Genomic DNA, 20,393 nt, shown 5'->3' with positions numbered 1-20,393 from the left:
AGTGACAATCGAGCGAGCGACCTACCATCGATCGAGCGAGCTACCATCGATCGAGCGAGCGACAATCGAGCGAGCGAGCTACCATCGAGCGAGCGAGCTACCATTGATCGAGCGAGCTACCATCGATCGAGCGAGCTACCATCGATCGAGCGAGCTACCATCGATCGAGCGAGCTACCATCGATCGAGCGAGCGACAATCGAGCGAGCGAGCTACCATCGATCGAGCGACAATCGATCGAGCGAGCTACCATCGATCGATCAAGCGACAATCGATCGAGCGAGCTACCATCGATCGAGCGAGCGACAATCGATCGCGCGAGCTACCATCGATCGAGCGAGCTACCATCGATCGAGTGACAATCGAGCGAGCGACCTACCATCGATCGAGCGAGCTACCATCGATCGAGCGAGCGACAATCGAGCGAGCGAGCTACCATCGAGCGAGCGAGCTACCATTGATCGAGCAAGCTACCATCGATCGAGCGAGCTACCATCGATCGAGCGAGCGACAATCGATCGAGCGAGCTACCATCGATCGAGCGACAATCGATCGAGCGAGCTACCATCGATCGAGCGAGCTACCATTGATCGAGCGAGCTACCATCGATCGAGCGACAATCGATCGAGCGAGCTACCATCGATCGAGCGAGCTACCATCGAGCGAGCGAGCTACCATCGATCGAGCGAGCTACCATTGATCGAGCGAGCTACCATCGATCGAACGAGCGACAATCGAGCGAGCGAGCTACCATTGATCGAGCGAGCTACGATCGATCGAGCGAGCTACCATCGATCGAGCGAGCGACAATCGATCGAGCGAGCTACCATCGATCGAGCGAGCTACCATTAATCGAGCGAGCGACAATCGATCGCGCGAGCTACCATCGATCGCGCGAGCTACCATCGATCGAGCGACAATCGAGCGAGCGACCTACCATCGATCGAGCGAGCTACCATCGATCGAGCGAGCGACAATCGAGCGAGCGAGCTACCATCGAGCGAGCGAGCTACCATTGATCGAGCAAGCTACCATCGATCGAGCGAGCTACCATCGATCGAGCGAGCGACAATCGATCGAGCGAGCTACCATTGATCGAGCGAGCTACCATTGATCGAGCGAGCTACCATCGATCGAGCGACAATCGATCGAGCGAGCTACCATCGATCGAGTGCGCTACCATCGATCGAGCGAGCTACCATTGATCGAGCGAGCTACCATCGATCGAGCGAGCGACAATCGAGCGAGCGAGCTACCATTGATCGAGCGAGCTACCATCGATCGAGCGAGCAACCATCGATCGAGCGAGCGACAATCGAGCGAGCGAGCTACCATCGATCGAGCGAGCTACCATTGAGCGAGCTACAGCACGTTTTGGTTGGTCTTCAAAAATAAAGCTGGGTTACGGTCGCAGCGACGAAGGCGGTAAAAATGTCTCACCCATTTTGTTTTTTCGTTCATGTTTTAAACCAGATGTGAATTCTGGTTCATTGCACATTTTTAAACTGTTTTCAAATTTGAGAGCGCTAAATTCAAGATTCTGCTGAAATTATAACATTTTTGACTTCAGATCACAGCCTTAAATCAGCAAATGTTGCCATTTCCTTTAGTTAAAAAATACTGAATGGTCTTTATCTTAGGTTATATTCTTTTATTACGACTATTTACACTTATATTTGTCCGTATTGTGATCTGAGAGTCTTTTCTTGTTCTGTGAAGCGTTTTCAATGACTTTGTGCACAAACGGTACAGCCAATAATGGAGTTTGTGCTCAGGTAAAACCAAAAATATGGGGGAAAAGTTGTGAAAATCGCCTTAATATTGTTCTAAAAATACACAATATGCAGAGCTCATCTGGGTTTTAAATATCTGTTAAAAATTAAACATTTCGGTCGATCTCGAAGGATTTGTGTCTAAACAAATGAAAAATGTGAAATGTGTGCATCATATTTCTCTTAATTGTTCATTTATCGTCCGTTTATTTGGCCAAAAGTTGTGTTTTTTTTAAGATTGTGGCAGTTCATGCACCTGCCATCTTACACCTGTCACTCCAACATTTTCACCATTTTCCCCGTAGCAACATGAGAAACTATAATATAATGTTCATATAAAACGCACTGATGAGGTGTCGCGGTTGTGCTTTTCTCACTCGCTGCAACAGGAAAAACAAAAGGGAAAATCTGCAAAAATGTGTGAATTTCTGTGAAGGAATTATCATTTTAAGAAACGTGATGCGTCAGTAAGAAGTCTAATTCTAATTTAAAGTCCAAAAATGCAGCCTGAAAAATAAATTACTCAAAACTGTAAAATGCATTAAAAATAAGGCAGAAAATGAACAAAAATCGAGTGAAAATGACTCAAAATAAGAGGCGTTGGAGTCATTTGACCCGATGCAGCGTCTTCTTTTCCCGCCGTCGTCCATCGTCCGCGTCACGTTTTCCAGTTCAAATATCAAACATCGAACATTCAAAAAGAGTCGAAATCTTTTAGTCCAGAGAAAAAGTGAATTTCCAACTTATGGTAAAGTGTGTCCGCTTCTTGCCGTGGCCCCCAGCCTAACCCGTGGCCCCCAGCCTAACCCGTGGCCCCCAGCCTAACCCGTGGCCCCCAGCCTGACCATAACCCGTGGCCCCCAGCCTGACCCTAACCCGTGGCCCCCAGCCTAACCCATGGCCCCCAGCCTAACCCGCGGCCCCCAGCCTGACCCTAACCCGTGGCCCCCAGCCTGACCATAACCCGTGGCCCCCAGCCTGACCCTAACCCGTGGCCCCCAGCCTAACCCATGGCCCCCAGCCTAACCCGCGGCCCCCAGCCTGACCCTAACCCGTGGCCCCCAGCCTGACCATAACCCGTGGCCCCCAGCCTAACCCGTGGCCCCCAGCCTAACCCGCGGCCCCCAGCCTGACCCTAACCCGTGGCCCCCAGCCTGACCCTAACCCGTGGCCCCCAGCCTGACCCTAACCCGTGGCCCCCAGCCTGACCATAACCCGTGGCCCCCAGCCTGACCCTAACCCGAGGCCCCCAGCCTAACCCATGGCCCCCAGTCTAACCCTAACCCGTGGCCCCCAGTCTAACCCTAACCCGTGGCCCCCAGCCTGACCCGTGGCCCCCAGCCTGACCCGTGGCCCCCAGCCTAACCCATGGCCCCCAGTCTAACCCTAACCCGTAGCCCCCAGTCTAACCCTAACCCGTGGCCCCCAGCCTGACCCGTGGCCCCCAGCCTAACCCGTGGCCCCCAGCCTAACCCGCGGCCCCCAGCCTGACCCTAACCCGTGGCCCCCAGCCTAACCCGCGGCCCCCAGCCTGACCCTAACCCGTGGCCCCCAGCCTGACCATAACCCATGGCCCCCAACCTGACCATAACCCGTGGCCCCCAGCCTGACCCTAACCCGTGGCCCCCAGCCTAACCCATGGCCCCCAGCCTAACCCGTGGCCCCCAGCCTAACCCTAACCCGTGGCCCCCAGCCTGACCCGTGGCCCCCAGCCTGACAGAAAGAAAAAGAAAACCTGATGGGATGTTTTTTTAGCTGCCACAGAAAAGCTCCACCTGGCCACGCCCGGTTTGAACGTTTCGCCCGCGTCTTCGCCCGATACGCCGAGCGAAGAGAAGAACCGCTCGCTCTTTCGTTTATTGCTAACACACGCCGAGGGCCCGGCTTCATGGTGCTTGTGGCTACTGCAGCTGGGGCCCCTTTAATGGAACTTGTCCTTTAAAAAACGCATCACACAAAGTCGTTTTCTCCCTTTTGGTTTGGCCATTTTTTGTCGCTTAACGAACGATTGACTTTGACACCGTTTTTGGGCGAAACTTCCGATCCACAAACGTTGAACCGAACCATCATTTGTTTTTCTTGATTGGCCATTTTCACCGCACGACTTCAGATTCTTCCACCCGGCGACGCCCGTGTCACAGGTGGATTAAAGGCACCGGATGGCGCGCTGCTACATGTGAAGGCGACGGGACCAAACTCTGGGTAAAGCTCAACATTTGGGCCAAAAAAAACATGCAACGTTTATGTTTCAGGCTAAAAGCGGTTTTGTTTTCTCTTTTTGACTCGTCTCAGTCACAAATATCCAAAATCCAAGCACGATGCAGTATAATGTGTACTTTGGCCCTTTCAATGTTCTCCCAAACGCAGCTGTTCAAATGTCTCTTCTTGAAACGACACCATAAAAACACAATAAAACACCATCGACACGTCATGGAAGAGGTGATCAAACAATAAAGCTCTTGGTCATGGGGCGTTTGTCACGTTTGGGACCATTTTTTTTAAAAGTCTTTGAGTGATTCAAAAAGTTCCGACTTTGTTCATCCAGCAGCGAATCAGAGCTGGAGCTTCACAGTCTTAATGTTCAAACACTTTTCCACAAAAGAGTCAATGAGACACATTTACTATAGTGCTTTAGGCCACGCCCCCCTCCTCTTCTGCACTCTCAAACTGGTGCATCTGGAGTCATGATCCTTTAGAAGAGCCTCTGATGGTCCTCCAGGCTCTGATGGTCCTCCAGGCTCTGATGGTCCTCCAGGCTCTGATGGTCCTCCAGGCTCTGATGGTCCAGGCTCTGATGGTCCTCCAGGCTCTGATGGTCCAGGCTCTGATGGTCCTCCAGGCTCTGATGGTCCAGGCTCTGATGGTCCTCCAGGCTCTGATGGTCCTCCAGGCTCTGATGGTCCAGGCTCTGATGGTCCTCCAGGCTCTGATGGTCCTCCAGGCTCTGATGGTCCAGGCTCTGATGGTCCTCCAGGCTCTGATGGTCCTCCAGGCTCTGATGGTCCAGACTCTGATGGTCCTCCAGGCTCTGATGGTCCAGGCTCTGATGGTCCAGGCTCTGATGGTCCAGGCTCTGATGGTCCAGGCTCTGATGGTCTGTGCTACATAGAAATGTTCTTATATTCGTGACCAAAGCTCATTTTGATTCAATTTGACAAATTTAAAATTTAGAGAAGTAAATCTCAACATTTGTTATGAAATATTATTTCATATTAAATTATTGTCATTATTTGACAGATGAATTCTCTTTTATATTTTATGGAAGATTTGATGCATTTTTAGGCTTTATAAAAGCTCAACATGTTTTTTTTTATTTAATGAAGCCACAAACACGTCTGTGGGACACAAGTCTCAGGGTGGGGCCCCTTAGGGTGGGGCCCCTCAGGGTGGGGCCCCTCAGGGTGGGGCCCCTCAGGGTGGGACCCCTCAGGGCGGGGCCCCTCCTCACAGACGCTCAGGGGCCTAAGCAGGACATGACTTGTCGTTGGCCTGTGGTGGAGGAGGTGGAGGAGGCGTATGGGACAGAGAGTGGCCCCCGGCTGCAGGGCCTGAGGGGGGCACTGTGGAGGTCGGGGAGCCCATGGCAGGACTCCCGTTGCCCCCTGTGCCTTTGGGGAACACCACAGGCTTGGGCCTGGTCGCTGGGGGCCTCAGCTCCCTAAAGGAGGGCACGGAGGTGGAGAGGGCGGAGGAGGACAGGGACGGGGACGTGGCAGAGGGCAGGGGGCTCCGGGGCTGACTCTTGGGCCTGAATGAGGAGGGCACGTCGCTGGCAGAGGAGGCGCTGCGCTGGAGCGGGTGAGGGTGGTGAGAGCCCGGGCCCTCGCTGTCCCGGAGGAGCCTGGAGTGGAGCGGGCTGGAGGGCTCTGACGCCCCCCCTGAGCCTCCTGCCACGCCCTTCAGCTGCTCCAGCGTGTCCAGAACCACATCAGGAGTGTGTTTGCACGAGCTCTGACGCTCCAGCTCACGCAGCTCGCTCAGAGCGCTGCTCATGGCTGCCTCCATGTCCTGCAAGTACACACAGTACTGTTAAAGTACACACAGTACTGATAAAGTACACACAGTACTGTTAAAGTACACACAGTACTGATAAAGTACACACAGTACTGTTAAAGTACACACAGTACTGTTAAAGTACACACAGTACTGATAAAGTACACACAGTACTGATAAAGTACACACAGTACTGTTAAAGTACACACAGTACTGTTAAAGTACACACAGTACTGTTAAAGTACACACAGTACTGTTAAAGAACACACAGTACTGTTAAAGTACACACAGTACTGTTAAAGAACACACAGTACTGTTAAAGTACACGTTAAAGTACACACAGAACTGTTAAAGCGCACACAGTACTGTTAGTACTAGTACTATAGTACAGTTAGTACTAGTACAGTACTGTTAGTACAAGAATAGAATCAAATCAAAAATAAATTGATTTGATTTGATTAGTACTAGTACTATAGTACTGTTAGTACTAGTACTATAGTACAGTTAGTAATAATAATAATAATAACTTTTATTTATATAGCGCTTTTCAGTGACCCAAAGACGCTGAACATAATAAAAAAGGGGGTGTATTTACAGACAGGGGGGACAACACGTACAGAACACATTAATATACAGATAAAATGAACAAGACAGAAGAAGTAGAGAGAAAAAGATGGGGATGTAACAGGGGGTAGAAGAGTAGGCAATGGGGTAGAGGAGGCTAGGGGTAGGGGAGGTCATAGGCTTGGGTGAAGAGGTCATGTTTTTAGGCGGGATTTGAATGTTGTGAGTGAGGGAGAGTGGCGGACAGGTTGGGGGAGGGAGTTCCAGAGTCGGGGTGCTGCTCGGGAGAATGCTCTGTCGCCAAAAGTTTTGAGTCGGGATGTTGGTGCAGTCAGGGTGAGAGAGGAGGAGGATCGGAGAGCTCGGGTGGGGCGGTGGGGGATGAGGAGGTCAGACAGGTAGGGGGGGGCAAGGTGGTGAAGAGCTTTGAAGGTGAGGAGGAGTATTTTAAAGTTTATGCGCTGCTTGATGGGGAGAGAGTGGAGAGAGCGGAGAACGGGAGTGATGTGTTCACGGGACCGGGTGTGGGTGAGGAGGCGGGTGTGGGTGAGGAGGAGGGTGTGGGTGAGGAGGAGGGTGTGGGTGAGGAGGAGGGTGTGGGTGAGGAGGAGGGTGTGGGTGAGGAGGCGGGTGTGGGTGAGGAGGCGGGTGTGGGTGAGGAGGCGGGTGTGGGTGAGGAGGCGGGTGTGGGTGAGGAGGCGGGTGTGGGTGAGGAGGCGGGTGTGGGTGAGGAGGAGGGTGTGGGTGAGGAGGAGGGTGTGGGTGAGGAGGCGGGTGTGGGTGAGGAGGCGGGTGTGGGTGAGGAGGAGGGTGTGGGTGAGGAGGAGGGTGTGGGTGAGGAGGAGGGTGTGGGTGAGGAGGGTGTGGGTGAGGAGGCGGGTGTGGGTGAGGAGGCGGGTGTGGGTGAGGAGGCGGGTGTGGGTGAGGAGGCGGGTGTGGGTGAGGAGGGTGTGGGTGAGGAGGCGGGTGTGGGTGAGGAGGAGGGTGTGGGTGAGGAGGCGGGTGTGGGTGAGGAGGCGGGTGTGGGTGAGGAGGCGGGTGTGGGTGAGGAGGCGGGTGTGGGTGAGGAGGAGGGTGTGGGTGAGGAGGCGGGTGTGGGTGAGGAGGCGGGTGTGGGTGAGGAGGCGGGTGTGGGTGAGGAGGCGGGTGTGGGTGAGGAGGCGGGTGTGGGTGAGGAGGAGGGTGTGGGTGAGGAGGCGGGTGTGGGTGAGGAGGCGGGCAGCGGAGTTTTGGACCATTTGGAGTCTGTGGAGGGAATGGGAGGAGATGCCAGTGAGGAGGGAGTTGCAGTAGTCGAGGCGGGAGGAGATGAAGGCATGGATGAGGGATTCAGCAGCGGGGAGGGTGAGGCAGTGTCGGATTTTGGCGATGCGGCGGAGGTGGAAGTATGAGGTCTTGACAATGTGGCTGACATGGGGAGTGAAGGAGAGGGTGGGGTCCATGATGACACCGAGATTGCGTACCAGGGTAGAGGGGGTGATGGTCGAGGTGTCGATGCTGAGTACTGTTAGTACTAGTACTATAGTACAGTTAGTACTAGTACTATAGTACAGTTAGTACTAGTACTATAGTACAGTTAGTACTAGTACTATAGTACAGTTAGTACTAGTACTATAGTACAGTTAGTACTAGTACTATAGTACAGTTATACTGTTCAGATCAGATTTCTCGTCTAGATTCTCATTTATATAAGGCCGTGGCTGGAGAGCCGCGGCGCGGTCAAATAGCCGCGCAGTTTCAGGGACCACGGCATTTCCCTTATAGCCTCATGGTTAACCCTAACCCTAACCCTAACCCCCTAACCCACTAACCCTAACCCACTAACCCTAACCCACTAACCCTAACCTTAACCCTAACTTTAACCTGGCGTGGTCTAAAACGGCGCTAAAACGCGGCCAAATAGCGGCAGTTTCAGGAGCACAAACATAACATGTGAGTTTGGGCGGCGGCTCTGTGGACACGCCCTTTAATAAAGCAGAACGACTGTTGTAGATTTACAAAACAAAACAGTCTGAACTGAGGAAGTAAAAAAAGGAATTTGGATTAAAAAAAAGGAATGAAACTTTGTGGTTTATGTTTTTGTCTCTTTCAGGAGCTAAAACCTTTAGACACAGTTTATATTTACATCACTTCAAAACTGTGTTTTCACCTGTGACCTGTTCTCCACCTGAGCCAGGACCTCCGGGTCCAGAGGCCTGTGGTTACTGAAGCTCTTAGAGCGCCCCGCGGGGGTCGACTTACGCAACTGCGGGCTCTCCACCTGAACACACCAAAGGGACATACTGAGAACAGACCTGAGAACAGACCTGAGCACAGAGCACAGACCTGAGCACAGACCTGAGCACAGAGCACAGACCTGAGCACAGAGCACAGACCTGAGCACAGACCTGAGCACAGAGCACAGACCTGAGCACAGACCTGAGCACAGAGCACAGACCTGAGTACAGAGCACAGACCTGAGCACACAGGGGTCACTTGCCTTGCTCTTGAGGGACGAGTGCCTGGTCACAGAGTTGAGGATGCTGTGGGCACTGACCGGCCTCTTGTCGGGGCTCTCCTTCACCAGAGCGCCCCCCACAGGCAGAGAGGCGGTCCTGACGCCCGCGCTGGGACATGTGGCGTCGCTGTCCGAGCCACGGAAGGTTCTCCTGACGCCGGTGGACTCGGGACGCATCCTCATCCTGCACAACAGCTCACACTTTACACTTCACACTTCACACTTCACACTTCACACTTCACACTTTTAAAACGTTTACAACGTTTGACTTATAAGAAGATGAAAATGACACGTTCTTATTTCTTCAGGTCCATAAACAGAGTCATGTGTGTGCTAAAGCAGTCGTGACGTGAGTAATAACGTACTTGTTGAGGTTGGCCAGGTAAATGTCGGCCACGTGAGCTCCAGTGGGTGACGCAGCGCTGCCCCTGGTGGCCACTCGCTCCTCCAGCAGCTCCTTCATGTCCGGGTCCAGTTTAGGACTTCCTCTGCCGCCATCGGGCCTGAGGAACACACCACATCATGTACTGGACCGGGAAGGAGGGACGCCCTGAGGACAGACATAGACGACGCCCCCAGCTCCGCCCCTCGCAGTCATTACATACAGACTTTTGCTTTGTCTTTGCTATTTTCAGCCCAATAAGATGTTATATTTGTGGTATTTGTGTTCATAAATATGGTTAGAGAAAGTGAACGTTCATGTTAGTTTAAACGGAATTATATTTAGATGTTTAGTGAAGAATCCTCACAGTCAAATACAGTTTCCTGATATGAAAAAGTTTCTTACTCGTGTCTTTAAGCTGCTTTATTCACTTCGTTTGTCGGACATGGAAATAAAAAAAACTGAAACGTTTTTGTCCAAATCCTGACCCATTTAAAAGTTTTGACTCTTAAATAGAAATAATAATAATAAACATTATAATAATAATAATATACATAATAATAATAATAATAGACATAATAATCTATATTATCTACACATACTCCTGTTAAAACATAGACTTTTTAAAAATGTTTTATTAGATGTAAATTATTACAAGTTTGTTTTGAGAAATTAACATTAAGAGGCATTTTCATAAGTTTTAATAGACAAAATAATAATGAATTCAGAAATGTGACTAATATGAAGAGAATCACAGTAAATGTTGTTATTAGTGTTTTTATTTCCTTCTTGGAGAAAATCTCCACAAATGAAAGGAAAAGATGGACAAAATCTACTAAATATTATTTCCTTATGAAGTTGTAATAAAATAAAGTGTGATTCTCACTCTGGGATGATGATGTACTGATGCGGGATGAGGCCGTCCTTGGCGCAGTAACGCCCCTCCCACCAGTCTGTGGAGATTCGCTGGTGCAGCAGAAGCACCGCCCCCTTTTTGAAGGACAGCTCCTGATTGGTCCGCCCGGTGTAGTCGAAGCGGGCCACCACTTCAAACGGGTCCAGGTCTGAAACAGCCAACGAGCCTGTGTTTAAGGAAACGGACGGGGACAGGAAGTGGCACGGACAGACAGGAAGAAAAAACAGGAAGTGGAGGAAAGAGATGGAAAAAGGCCGGTTATTGCAAAGCAGGAGAGCCAGAGCGTCCAAACTGTGCTGCACGTCTGAGCGAGAGGCAAAGCAGCAAAGCTCACAGGAAACGGGACAAATAAGACACAATTATGTCTTCTTCAATCAAATCTGCCTCAAGAAAGTAGAGAATTAAAGCAGCTTTTAGACTTTGACAAGAACAGGGACGTTTGAATACATTTAGAAAAGACTGTCAGTAACAGTTAAGCAGGATATAAGGGGATCTGCAGATTGAGAATGACTTGTTTGAGTCCAGATGATGCAACTGAATGTTTTAATCGATGGAACCCTGCTGGACGAATGAGGTATTACACTCACATATTTTGAAAGAGCAATAATTCACACATTATAAGGAAATATTATTCTACTCAGTTCCATCTCCAAAATGACTTGGTTACCTTGGATACATCACTTGGGGATTGTTTTAGTTGTAATAAATGGTATCAATGAATCAGAGATGAGTTTTTATGTTTATGAAAGTAAATAACGTGTCTCTTAGTAACGACACAGTAAAAGTCCACGAGCTGCTTTTAGCACAAATGTCTGTGTCTTCAGTTTATTTATGCAATATCAAGACATAAACCTGCAGAGGGCGTTTGCCAGTATTTTGTTAGTATTTGAAATGTATGACACATATTTCCACAGTAATATTTACAACAGCATGTTACTTGAAAGTCATTTACAGTAATATTTATAATTCCTTTCTAAAACAGTGTGTATATTACATAAATGTTTCATAGACTGAAGAGGATTTTTACCAAAGTTCATTTCGATGGTTGAGAGGTCAGGAGCCGGTTCCTCCACCAGGGGGGGCTCACAGTGCGTGTCACTGCGGGAGAAGCAACAGTTTATGAGACGGACGGACAGAATATGTGGTTTAAGACACATAAACGGAGCCGTTTAGAGCTTTACAGAGGAACAAACTGAACATTTAGCAACAACATCAAGCTAAATCTGTCTTTTAAATGATTATCTGGAACCAAACTCTGTCCAGAACACGAGGCTCTCACCAGAAATGGTCTCCAGCCCCCGGGACGCTGTACACCGCCCCCTGCAGGTCGTGGGCGGAGGGGAAGATGTGGCTGTGGTGGATGATGATGGTTTTGATGAGCTCGTTCACGTGAGCCTGACACGAGACCTGGTCATTGCCTTCAGGGACCGACATGAGGGTGGGGCCAAAGCAGATGGCCAGGTTATAGGGGTCCATCATGTTCTCCTCACTGTGCTGGGACAAGCTGAGGGACACGAGGGGACGAGGGGGGGACAGGGGGTTACTTTATGTACAAGTCATTTCAGCCTTAAACAATCAAACCAGACACAATACTAACACTAGAGACTGATTAGAGTCACTTTTATTCTCCCATTAATCTAAAATAATCACATTTGGATCATTTTAATTGTTATCTCGACTCTAAAACATGAACAAAGACAGCAGCTTTTAGAACAAAGACAGCAGCGTTATTAAATAAAAAAGAACAACGATTTTCTGCTATTCATCAATAATACAATTTATACCTAAATATTTCAACCTTTTTAAGATAAGATAAGATAATCCTTTATTGTCCCACATGGGGAAATTTCATTGTTGCAACGCAGGTAGATACAGAGGTAGATACAGAAGAACAGATCACTTATAGGAAGTCTGAAAAACACTTTCAGTAGAAGATCTCCTATAAATAAAAACTCCCATAGACAAATAAATACCATTGCACATGAATCACAACAGTAATTGCACATATGACAGAATTGCACATGGTTAGGTCAGTATTGTGAGTGTTCAGGACTAACAGGGTTTGTTATAAAGTCTGACAGCAGCAGGAAGGAAAGACCTACGGAACCTTTCCTTCACACATCGAGGGTGGATCAGTCTCTCACTGAAGCTGCTCTCCAGAGCGGACAGAGTGTCCTGCAGGGGACAGAGTGTCCTGCAGGGGGTGACACTCATGGTCCAGCATAGATGTGAATCTAGCCAGGACCCTCCTGTCCCCCACCTCCTGCACCGAGTCCAGAGCACAGCCCAGGACGGAGCTGGACTTCTTGATGACTCTGTCCAGCCTCTTCCTCTCCCTCTCTGTGATGCTGCTGCTCCAGCAGGCCACACCTACAGGAGGGCTGATGCCACCACAGAGTCGTAGAAGGTCTTCAGGAGTGGCCCTGTCACTCCTGAAGACCTGAGTCTCCTCAGGAGGTAGAGCCGACTCTGGCTCTTCCTGTACAGTCTGTGTTATGAGTCCAGTCCAGTTTGTGGTTCAGATGAACACCAGGTACTTGTATGAGTCCACTCTCTCAATGTCCCGTCCCTGGATGTTCACTGGTGAGGGGGGCGTGGCCTCTGTGGAAATCCACCACCATCTCCTTGGTCTTCCCCGCGTTGATGAGGAGGTGGTTCCACAAAGTCCTGCTCCAGTCCTCTGTACTCCGCGTCATCGTCGTCCGTGATGAGTCCGATGATGGCAGAGTCGTCAGAGAACTTCTGCAGGACACAGCTGTCCGTGTCATGTCTGAAGTCTGCAGTGTAAAGAGTGAAGAGAAAGGGCGCAAGGACAGTGCCCTGGGGCGCCCCCACACTGCAGGTCCGAGTGTCAGACACACAGTTCCGGGCTCTCACAAACTGGGGTCGGTCTGTGATCCACTCTGCAGGTCGTACTCCACACCAGCCGTCTCCAGCTTGTCCCTCAGGAGCCGTCTCCAGCTTGTCCCTCAGGAGCCGTCTCCAGCTTGTCCCTCAGGGGCAGCGGCTGGATGGTGTTGAATTGGTGTAGAGAGAGAGCGGTGCAGCAGGGAGATGACGGCGTCCTCCACTCCGATGTCAGGCCGATATGAAAACTGCAGCGGGTCCATGGCTGAGCTCACGGTGGAGCGGAGGTGGTCCAGGACCAGCCGCTCCAGTGTCTTCATCAGGTGGGACGTGAGAGCCACTGGCCTGAAGCTGTTGAGGTCTTTGGGGCGCGGTGTCTTAGGCACAGGTACCAGACAGGAGGTCTTCCAGACCTGTGGTACCACCCTCAGCTTCAGGCTCATGTTGAAGACATGCTCCATAACTCCACACAGTTCATCTGCGCAGGACTTAAGGAGCCTGGGGCTGATGCCATCAGGTCCTGCTGCCTTCCTCACTTTAATCCTCTTCAGCTCACTCCTCACCTGTGCTGCTGTGACAGTCAGTGGTTGGCAGGGGGACCGTGTGCTGGGGGGATGGGTGAGTCCAGGCGAAGTGGGGAGCTGATGGTCCGGGGCAGATAAGCGAAGAGGAACAGATGCAGGCCATTGTCCAGCTGTGGAAGAGGGAGCATGCAGCTGTGCAGGGGGAGGGGCGGGTGACTGATCAAACCTCAAGAAGTGAGCATTTAAATCATTCACCCACTGTAGATCCCCCTCTGTCTGGGCAGGGGGGATTTTGAAGCCCGAGATGGTTTTCAAGAATGTTCTTTTGCTGCAGCTGCTCCTCCATCCTCCTCTTGTAGCCGGCCTCAGCCTGCCTGATCTTCCTCCTCAGCTCCTTCTGCACAGTCCTCAGCTCCTCCTTGTTCCCTGACCTGAAGGCTCTCTTCTTCTCCTTCAGCAGAGCCTTCAGTTCACGGTTAATCCATGGCTTGTTGTTTGGAAAACACCGCACCGTCCGGGAGGGAACAATGTTCTCAAAACAGAAGTTGATGTAGTCCGTGATGCACTCTGTGATGGTGCTGATGTCCTCCCCATGTGGGTCGTAAAGCTCAGTCCAGACAGTGGTGCTGAAGCAGTCCCTCAGAGCCTCCTCGCTCTCAGCAGACCACATCCTCACCTCACGGGACACCACAGGCTGCCTGCGCACGATGGGTTCATACACAGGCCTCAGATGTACAAGGTTGTGGTCCGAGCTGCCCAGGGGAGGGAGGGGGGAAGAAGAATAAGCCTCCTTGGTGTTGGCAAAAAACAAGTCCAATGTTCTATTCTCTCTGGTGGGGCAGGTGACATACTGGGTGTATGTTGGTAGAACAGAAGAGGGAGAAGCGTGGTTAAAGTCACCAGAGATGAGGAAGAGAGCCTGTGGATGCTGTGTTTGCAGCCTACAAGTGCAGGAGAGCAGTGCTTCACAAGCATTTTCAGCATTGGCAGACGGGGCCACATAGACTGCGATCAAAATCACATGTGAGAACTCCCGGGGCAGATAATTTGGCCTCATGCCAATAGCCAATAGTTCAATATCCCTGTTACATAGCTGCTGCTTCACTGTGCAGTGTTCGGGTTTGGACCAGCTCGTGTTCACATACACCGCCAGACCTCCACCTCTTTTCTTCCCGGATTCTCTCGTTCTGTCGCCCGCAGCAGATGAAAAATGTCCAATCCTACAATAGAGTCTGGCATTTCTGCTGTTAACCAGGTCTCTGTGAAAATCAAGACGCTGCTGTCCCTATAAATCCTCTGGGACCGCATGAGGCTCGCTATTTCCGTCATTTTATTTTGAAGGGACCTCACGTTACCCATGACTACGGTGGGAACCGACTTCCTGTTTTCTCCTCTCTTCTCTCGGAGTTTACGTCCAGCCCGTCTGCGTTGTGCGTTGTGTTCACACCAGGAACACAACGTGAACACAACGTGAACACAACGTGAACACACCAGGAACACAACGTGAACACACCAGAAACACAAAGTGAACACACCAGGAACACAAAGTGAACACAACGTGAACACACCAGGAACACAAAGTGAACACACCAGGAACACACCAGGAACATAACATGAACACACCAGGAACACAACGTGAACACACCAGGAACACACCAGGAACACAACGTGAACACACCAGGAACACAACGTGAACACACCAGGAACACAACGTGAACACAACGTGAACACACCAGGAACACAACGTGAACACAACGTGAACACACCAGGAACACAAAGTGAACATAACATGAACACACCAGGAACACAACGTGAACACACCAGGAACACAAAGTGAACACACCAGGAACACAAAGTGAACACAACGTGAACACACCAGGAACACAAAGTGAACACACCAGGAACACAACGTGAACACAACGTGAACACACCAGGAACACAACGTGAACACACCAGGAACACAAAGTGAACACAACGTGAACACACCAGGAACACAAAGTGAACACACCAGGAACATAACGTGAACACACCAGGAACACAACGTGAACACACCAGGAACACAACGTGAACACAACGTGAACACACCAGGAACACAAAGTGAACATAACATGAACACACCAGGAACACAACGTGAACACACCAGGAACACAACGTGAACACAACGTGAACACACCAGGAACACAAAGTGAACATAACATGAACACACCAGGAACACAACGTGAACACACCAGGAACACAACGTGAACACACCAGGAACACAAAGTGAACATAACATGAACACACCAGGAACACAACGTGAACACAACGTGAACACACCAGGAACACACCAGGAACATAACATGAACACACCAGGAACACAACGTGAACACAACGTGAACACACCAGGAACACAAAGTGAACACAACGTGAACACACCAGGAACACAAAGTGAACACACCAGGAACACAACGTGAACACAACGTGAACACACCAGGAACACAAAGTGAACACAACGTGAACACACCAGGAACACAACGTGAACATAACATGAACACAAAGTGAACATAACATGAACACACCAGGAACACAACGTGAACACACCAGGAACACAACGTGAACACACCAGGAACATAACTGGAGTGAGGATCTTCCCCTGCAACACTGGAACAGCTCTGGAACATTCTTCTGCAGTATTTACTCTCACATTCATCTGGTTATTAGCATCTATTATGCTAATAACCAGATAGTATTATATATATATATATATATATATATATATATATATATATATATATATATATATATATATATATATATATATATATATATATATGTATATGTCTGTGTGATGAGTCGTATGAGCTTTGTCCAGTCAGATGTGGCTCAAGTGCAAATAATCAAGACGAGAAACGGAAAATTCAATAACTTCAATAACTTCAATAACTTCAATAACTCCAATAACTTCAATAACTTCAATAACTCCAATAACTTCAATAACTTCAATAACTCCAATAACTTCAATAACTCCAATAACTTCAATAACTCCAATAACTCCAATAACTCCAATAACTCCAATAACTTCAATAACTCCAATAACTCCAATAACTCCAATAACTCCAATAACTCCAATAACTTCAATAACTCCAATAACTCCAATAACTTCAATAACTCCAATAACTCCAATAACTTCAATAACTCCAATAACTTCAATAACTCCAATAACTTCAATAACTCGTCTGAGACGTCGCTCGGTTCAAGAATGTGGAGAATATTTCTACTTCTCCAAATACGACGCAGACGTCGCCAAAGCACCGGCCTTTTTATTAGGTACAGCTGCTTCACCTTTAAACGCCACCAGACATGTGACCATGGGTCAAACCAAGGGTCAGACCAAGGGTCAGAGCAGGGAGCAAGAGGGACTAAACTAGACTAGAAGTGGTCTAAACCTGGACTAACTCTACCTGTGTTTGGAGGTAAAATACAGGCTCAGGAGCTCTAACTAAGAATCAGGAGTAAAACAGTCCTAAACCAGGTCTAATGGCGTGTAAAGTGACCCAGAGCGTCCTTCATTTGTCCACAGGACAAGGCCCCGCCCGTTGGCCCCGCCCGTTGTGTGGTGGCACTCACTGGTTTAAGAAGGCGAAGAGATATCTCATGATGATCAGAGTTTTGCTCTGCAGAGGCTGCAGCACCTTCCGGATGTGGACGGCTCGATCCTGGAGGCTCTCCATCGCTGAAACACACAAACGTTCAGTATCAAAGTATCAAAGTATCAAAGTATCACAACTATATTCAAGCACATTTCACGCCCGGTGGTCAAGTGTTTATGAGGCTCATCTCACTTTTCCTCTAAAGACAAACACAAGTCCCTCCAGCAGCAGCACATGCTAATGTCCTCTGTCCACCTGAGGGAGCAGCGGCTCTACTCCGAGCTCCTCACACCGTCTTTAAGGGAGGAAACTACTTTACACCACTTGTATCTGCGATCTGGTCTTGTCCTGATCTGGTCCTGTCCTGATCTTGACCACTGTCTACAGGCCTTAAAGAGAACCTCCAGATCTGGGTCGTGTGCATGTCGTGTGTGGGTCATGTGCGGGTCAAGTGTGGGTCGTGTGCATGTCGTGTGAGGGTCATGTGCGGGTCGTGTGGGTCATGTGCGGGTCAAATGCAGGGTGAGGGTCTTATCTCCAGATCCTGAGCTGGGTCAGAGCTTCAGCTGGAGGTTTGTCTGTTGCTCGTGTGTTTGGTGGTTTTGGGGAAACTCGTGTCGAGAACCAGGAGTCACAAGTACTACGCCCCCTACTGGTGTCACACAGCACTGCAACCACTGAGCAGAGGAGACGCAGAGAGGAGACGCACTCATGGAGCAGAGGAGGAGAAGCAGAGGAAGAGGATCAGAGGAGGAGGAGCAGAGGAAGAGGAGCAGAGGAAGAGGAGCAGAGGAAGAGGAGCAGAGGAAGAGGAGCAGAGGATACGTACAGACGCATGAGATGAGGTCGTGAAAGACTTCCTTGGGGAACAGAGCCGTGTCCAGTCCTCTGAAGTACAGCTTCAGGACGCCAGCGATAGAGTCCATGTCGTGGTCATTCTGGTCTCCGGCCAAAGGGTCCTCACCTTCAGCAGGACAGGGACGGTCAGAGACGGTCAGTGTTAAAGCAGTGATCAAGAAGACTTCACAAAATATAAACTGAATTATTACTAAGAAAATCTACAATAAATTACAATTCTATACATTTCTAAAGCCGTGTAGAACACATGCAGTACCTCACTCGTCCACCAGGAGAGAAAGGATCACCGCGCTCGTTAGAAGTTTAAACATCTTGATTTTAACTAGAAGTATCACAACTTCTACTCCAAATACACAGATCATTTACAGGAAAGTTTGACTGACAGTTCAAACAATCATTCAGCAAATACTAGTGTTTTTATGTATTTGTATTTGTCGTATACTTTATGTTTTACGTCATTTAAACCAGTTTCAGTCTTTGTAGGTCGAGAGTGATGTCACAGCTGCCCATGTGACCAGGAAGTCAAATTATAAACCAAACTAAAGCTAAATATGAATGAGTTTATTGTGAATATGAATGAGTTTATTGTGAATATGAATGAGTTTATTGTGAATATGAATGAGTTTATTGTGAATATGAATGAGTTTATTGTGAATATGAATGAGTTTATTGTGAATATGAATGAGTTTATTGTGAATATGAATGAGTTTATTGTGAATATGAATGAGTTTATTGTGAATATGAATGAGTTTATTGTGAATATGAATGAGTTTATTGTGAATATGAATGAGATACATAAATGAAGTCGTGTTTACGGCTCAAACCTGGACATTTCTGATGCTTTTTTAACACAGATTTGCTCTTGTAATCTAACTCCTCTTGTACCTCTCTCGAAGGCGTTCTTGATGTCGTTGACCTCCACTTGTGACCCGGACACTCTGAAGATTCCCTCGTGCTGTAAACCTACGATTCACAAACAGAAAGAGGCGTGGCCACGTCAGGAGGCGTGGCTGCGTCAGGAGGCGTGGCCACATCAGGAGGCGTGGCCAAATCAGGAGGCGTGGCCACATCGGGTCACGTGCACTTCAAGGCCGTTTACAGGAAACACACTCCTCACCGTGACGACTGATGAAGCGGATGCAGCTCTCCACCATCAGAGGGATGACCTCACCGGAGTCCTGACCACAACAAACCACAACAACAGAGAGAAAAGAGAGAAAAGAGACACAAAAGGTCAAACTGCTCCTCGTGTTCAGAAGCAGGTCGAGTCAGGATCATGTTTGTTACATGTGTATGTAATATGTTTGTTAAGTAAAACCTGCTCCAACTGAGACATTTATTACAAGAAAGAAGAAGTGATAAATAAATAAATAAACAAATAGCAGAATGAATCAAGGTTCATGTTTGTTCATTTTCACACTATAGGCCCCGGTGAGCGCACTAGGGCCCCCGGTGCACACACACTCGTCTGTTGCTATGACACCGTGTTCTTCTTTGTTTGTTGGTTTTTGTCACATCCGACTCAGAGACGTGGAGAGCTCGTGGAGAGAACACACTCTAATGCAACATGAATGACAGAGTGACTTACTATATATATATATATAATATATATATATATATATATATAATATATATATATAATATATATATATATATATATAAATATATATATAATATATATATATATATATATAATATATATATATATATATATATATATAAATATATATATATATATATATATATATATATATAAATATATATATAAATATATATATATATATAAATATATATATATATATATATATATATATATAAATATATATATATATATATATATATATATATATATAAATATATATATATATATATATATATATATATATATATATAAATATATATATATATATATATATATATATAAATATATATATATATATATATATATATATATATATATATATATATATATATAAATATATATATATATATATATATATATATATATATAAATATATATATATATATATATATATATATATATATAATAACCATCAGGAGGAATAAATGTAAATGACATTTGCTTAACGAGCGCTGACATCGCTGAACCACATGTCCACTAGATTTTTGTAGGTTTTAGATGACCAGGGAGTTTAGCCCGGTTTAGTCCCGGTTTAGTCCTGGTTTGTTCCCGGTTTAGTGCTGGTTTAGTCCTGGTTTAGTGCTGGTTTAGTCCTGGTTTAGTGCTGGTTTAGTGCTGGTTTAGTGCTGGTTTAGACCTGGTTTAGTCCAGGTTTAGTCCTGGTTTAGTTCTGGTTTAGACCTGGTTTAGTCCTGGTTTAGTCCTGGTTTAGTCCTGGTTTAGTCTGGTTTAGTCCTGGTTTAGTCCTGGTTTAGACCTGGTTTAGTTCT

The 20,393-nt window shown here is 47.9% G+C and overlaps 1 protein-coding gene across 1 annotated transcript; it reads right to left on the bottom strand.

Annotated features, from left to right (window-relative positions):
* Nucleotides 1-5,055: 5,055 nt before the first annotated feature.
* Nucleotides 5,056-19,159, bottom strand: LOC140371290 (SLIT-ROBO Rho GTPase-activating protein 2-like; the record flags this gene model as incomplete). Its single annotated transcript, XM_072458433.1, has 11 exons — nt 5,056-5,779; nt 8,478-8,588; nt 8,808-9,009; nt 9,191-9,328; nt 10,094-10,289; nt 11,151-11,221; nt 11,403-11,627; nt 17,101-17,206; nt 17,953-18,087; nt 18,867-18,944; nt 19,099-19,159. Coding segments are annotated over 11 exons (1,869 nt in total), but the record flags the coding sequence as incomplete, so codon positions are not given.
* Nucleotides 19,160-20,393: the final 1,234 nt, after the last annotated feature.

Source organism: Eucyclogobius newberryi, unplaced genomic scaffold, assembly GCF_026437365.1.
Source record: "Eucyclogobius newberryi isolate DKJ021-1_F unplaced genomic scaffold, fEucNew1.0.hap1 SCAF_212, whole genome shotgun sequence".
Classification (NCBI taxonomy): domain Eukaryota; kingdom Metazoa; phylum Chordata; class Actinopteri; order Gobiiformes; family Gobiidae; genus Eucyclogobius; species Eucyclogobius newberryi.
Note: the sequence above shows the minus strand (reverse complement) of the source record. Positions and strands in the feature narration are given on the sequence as shown.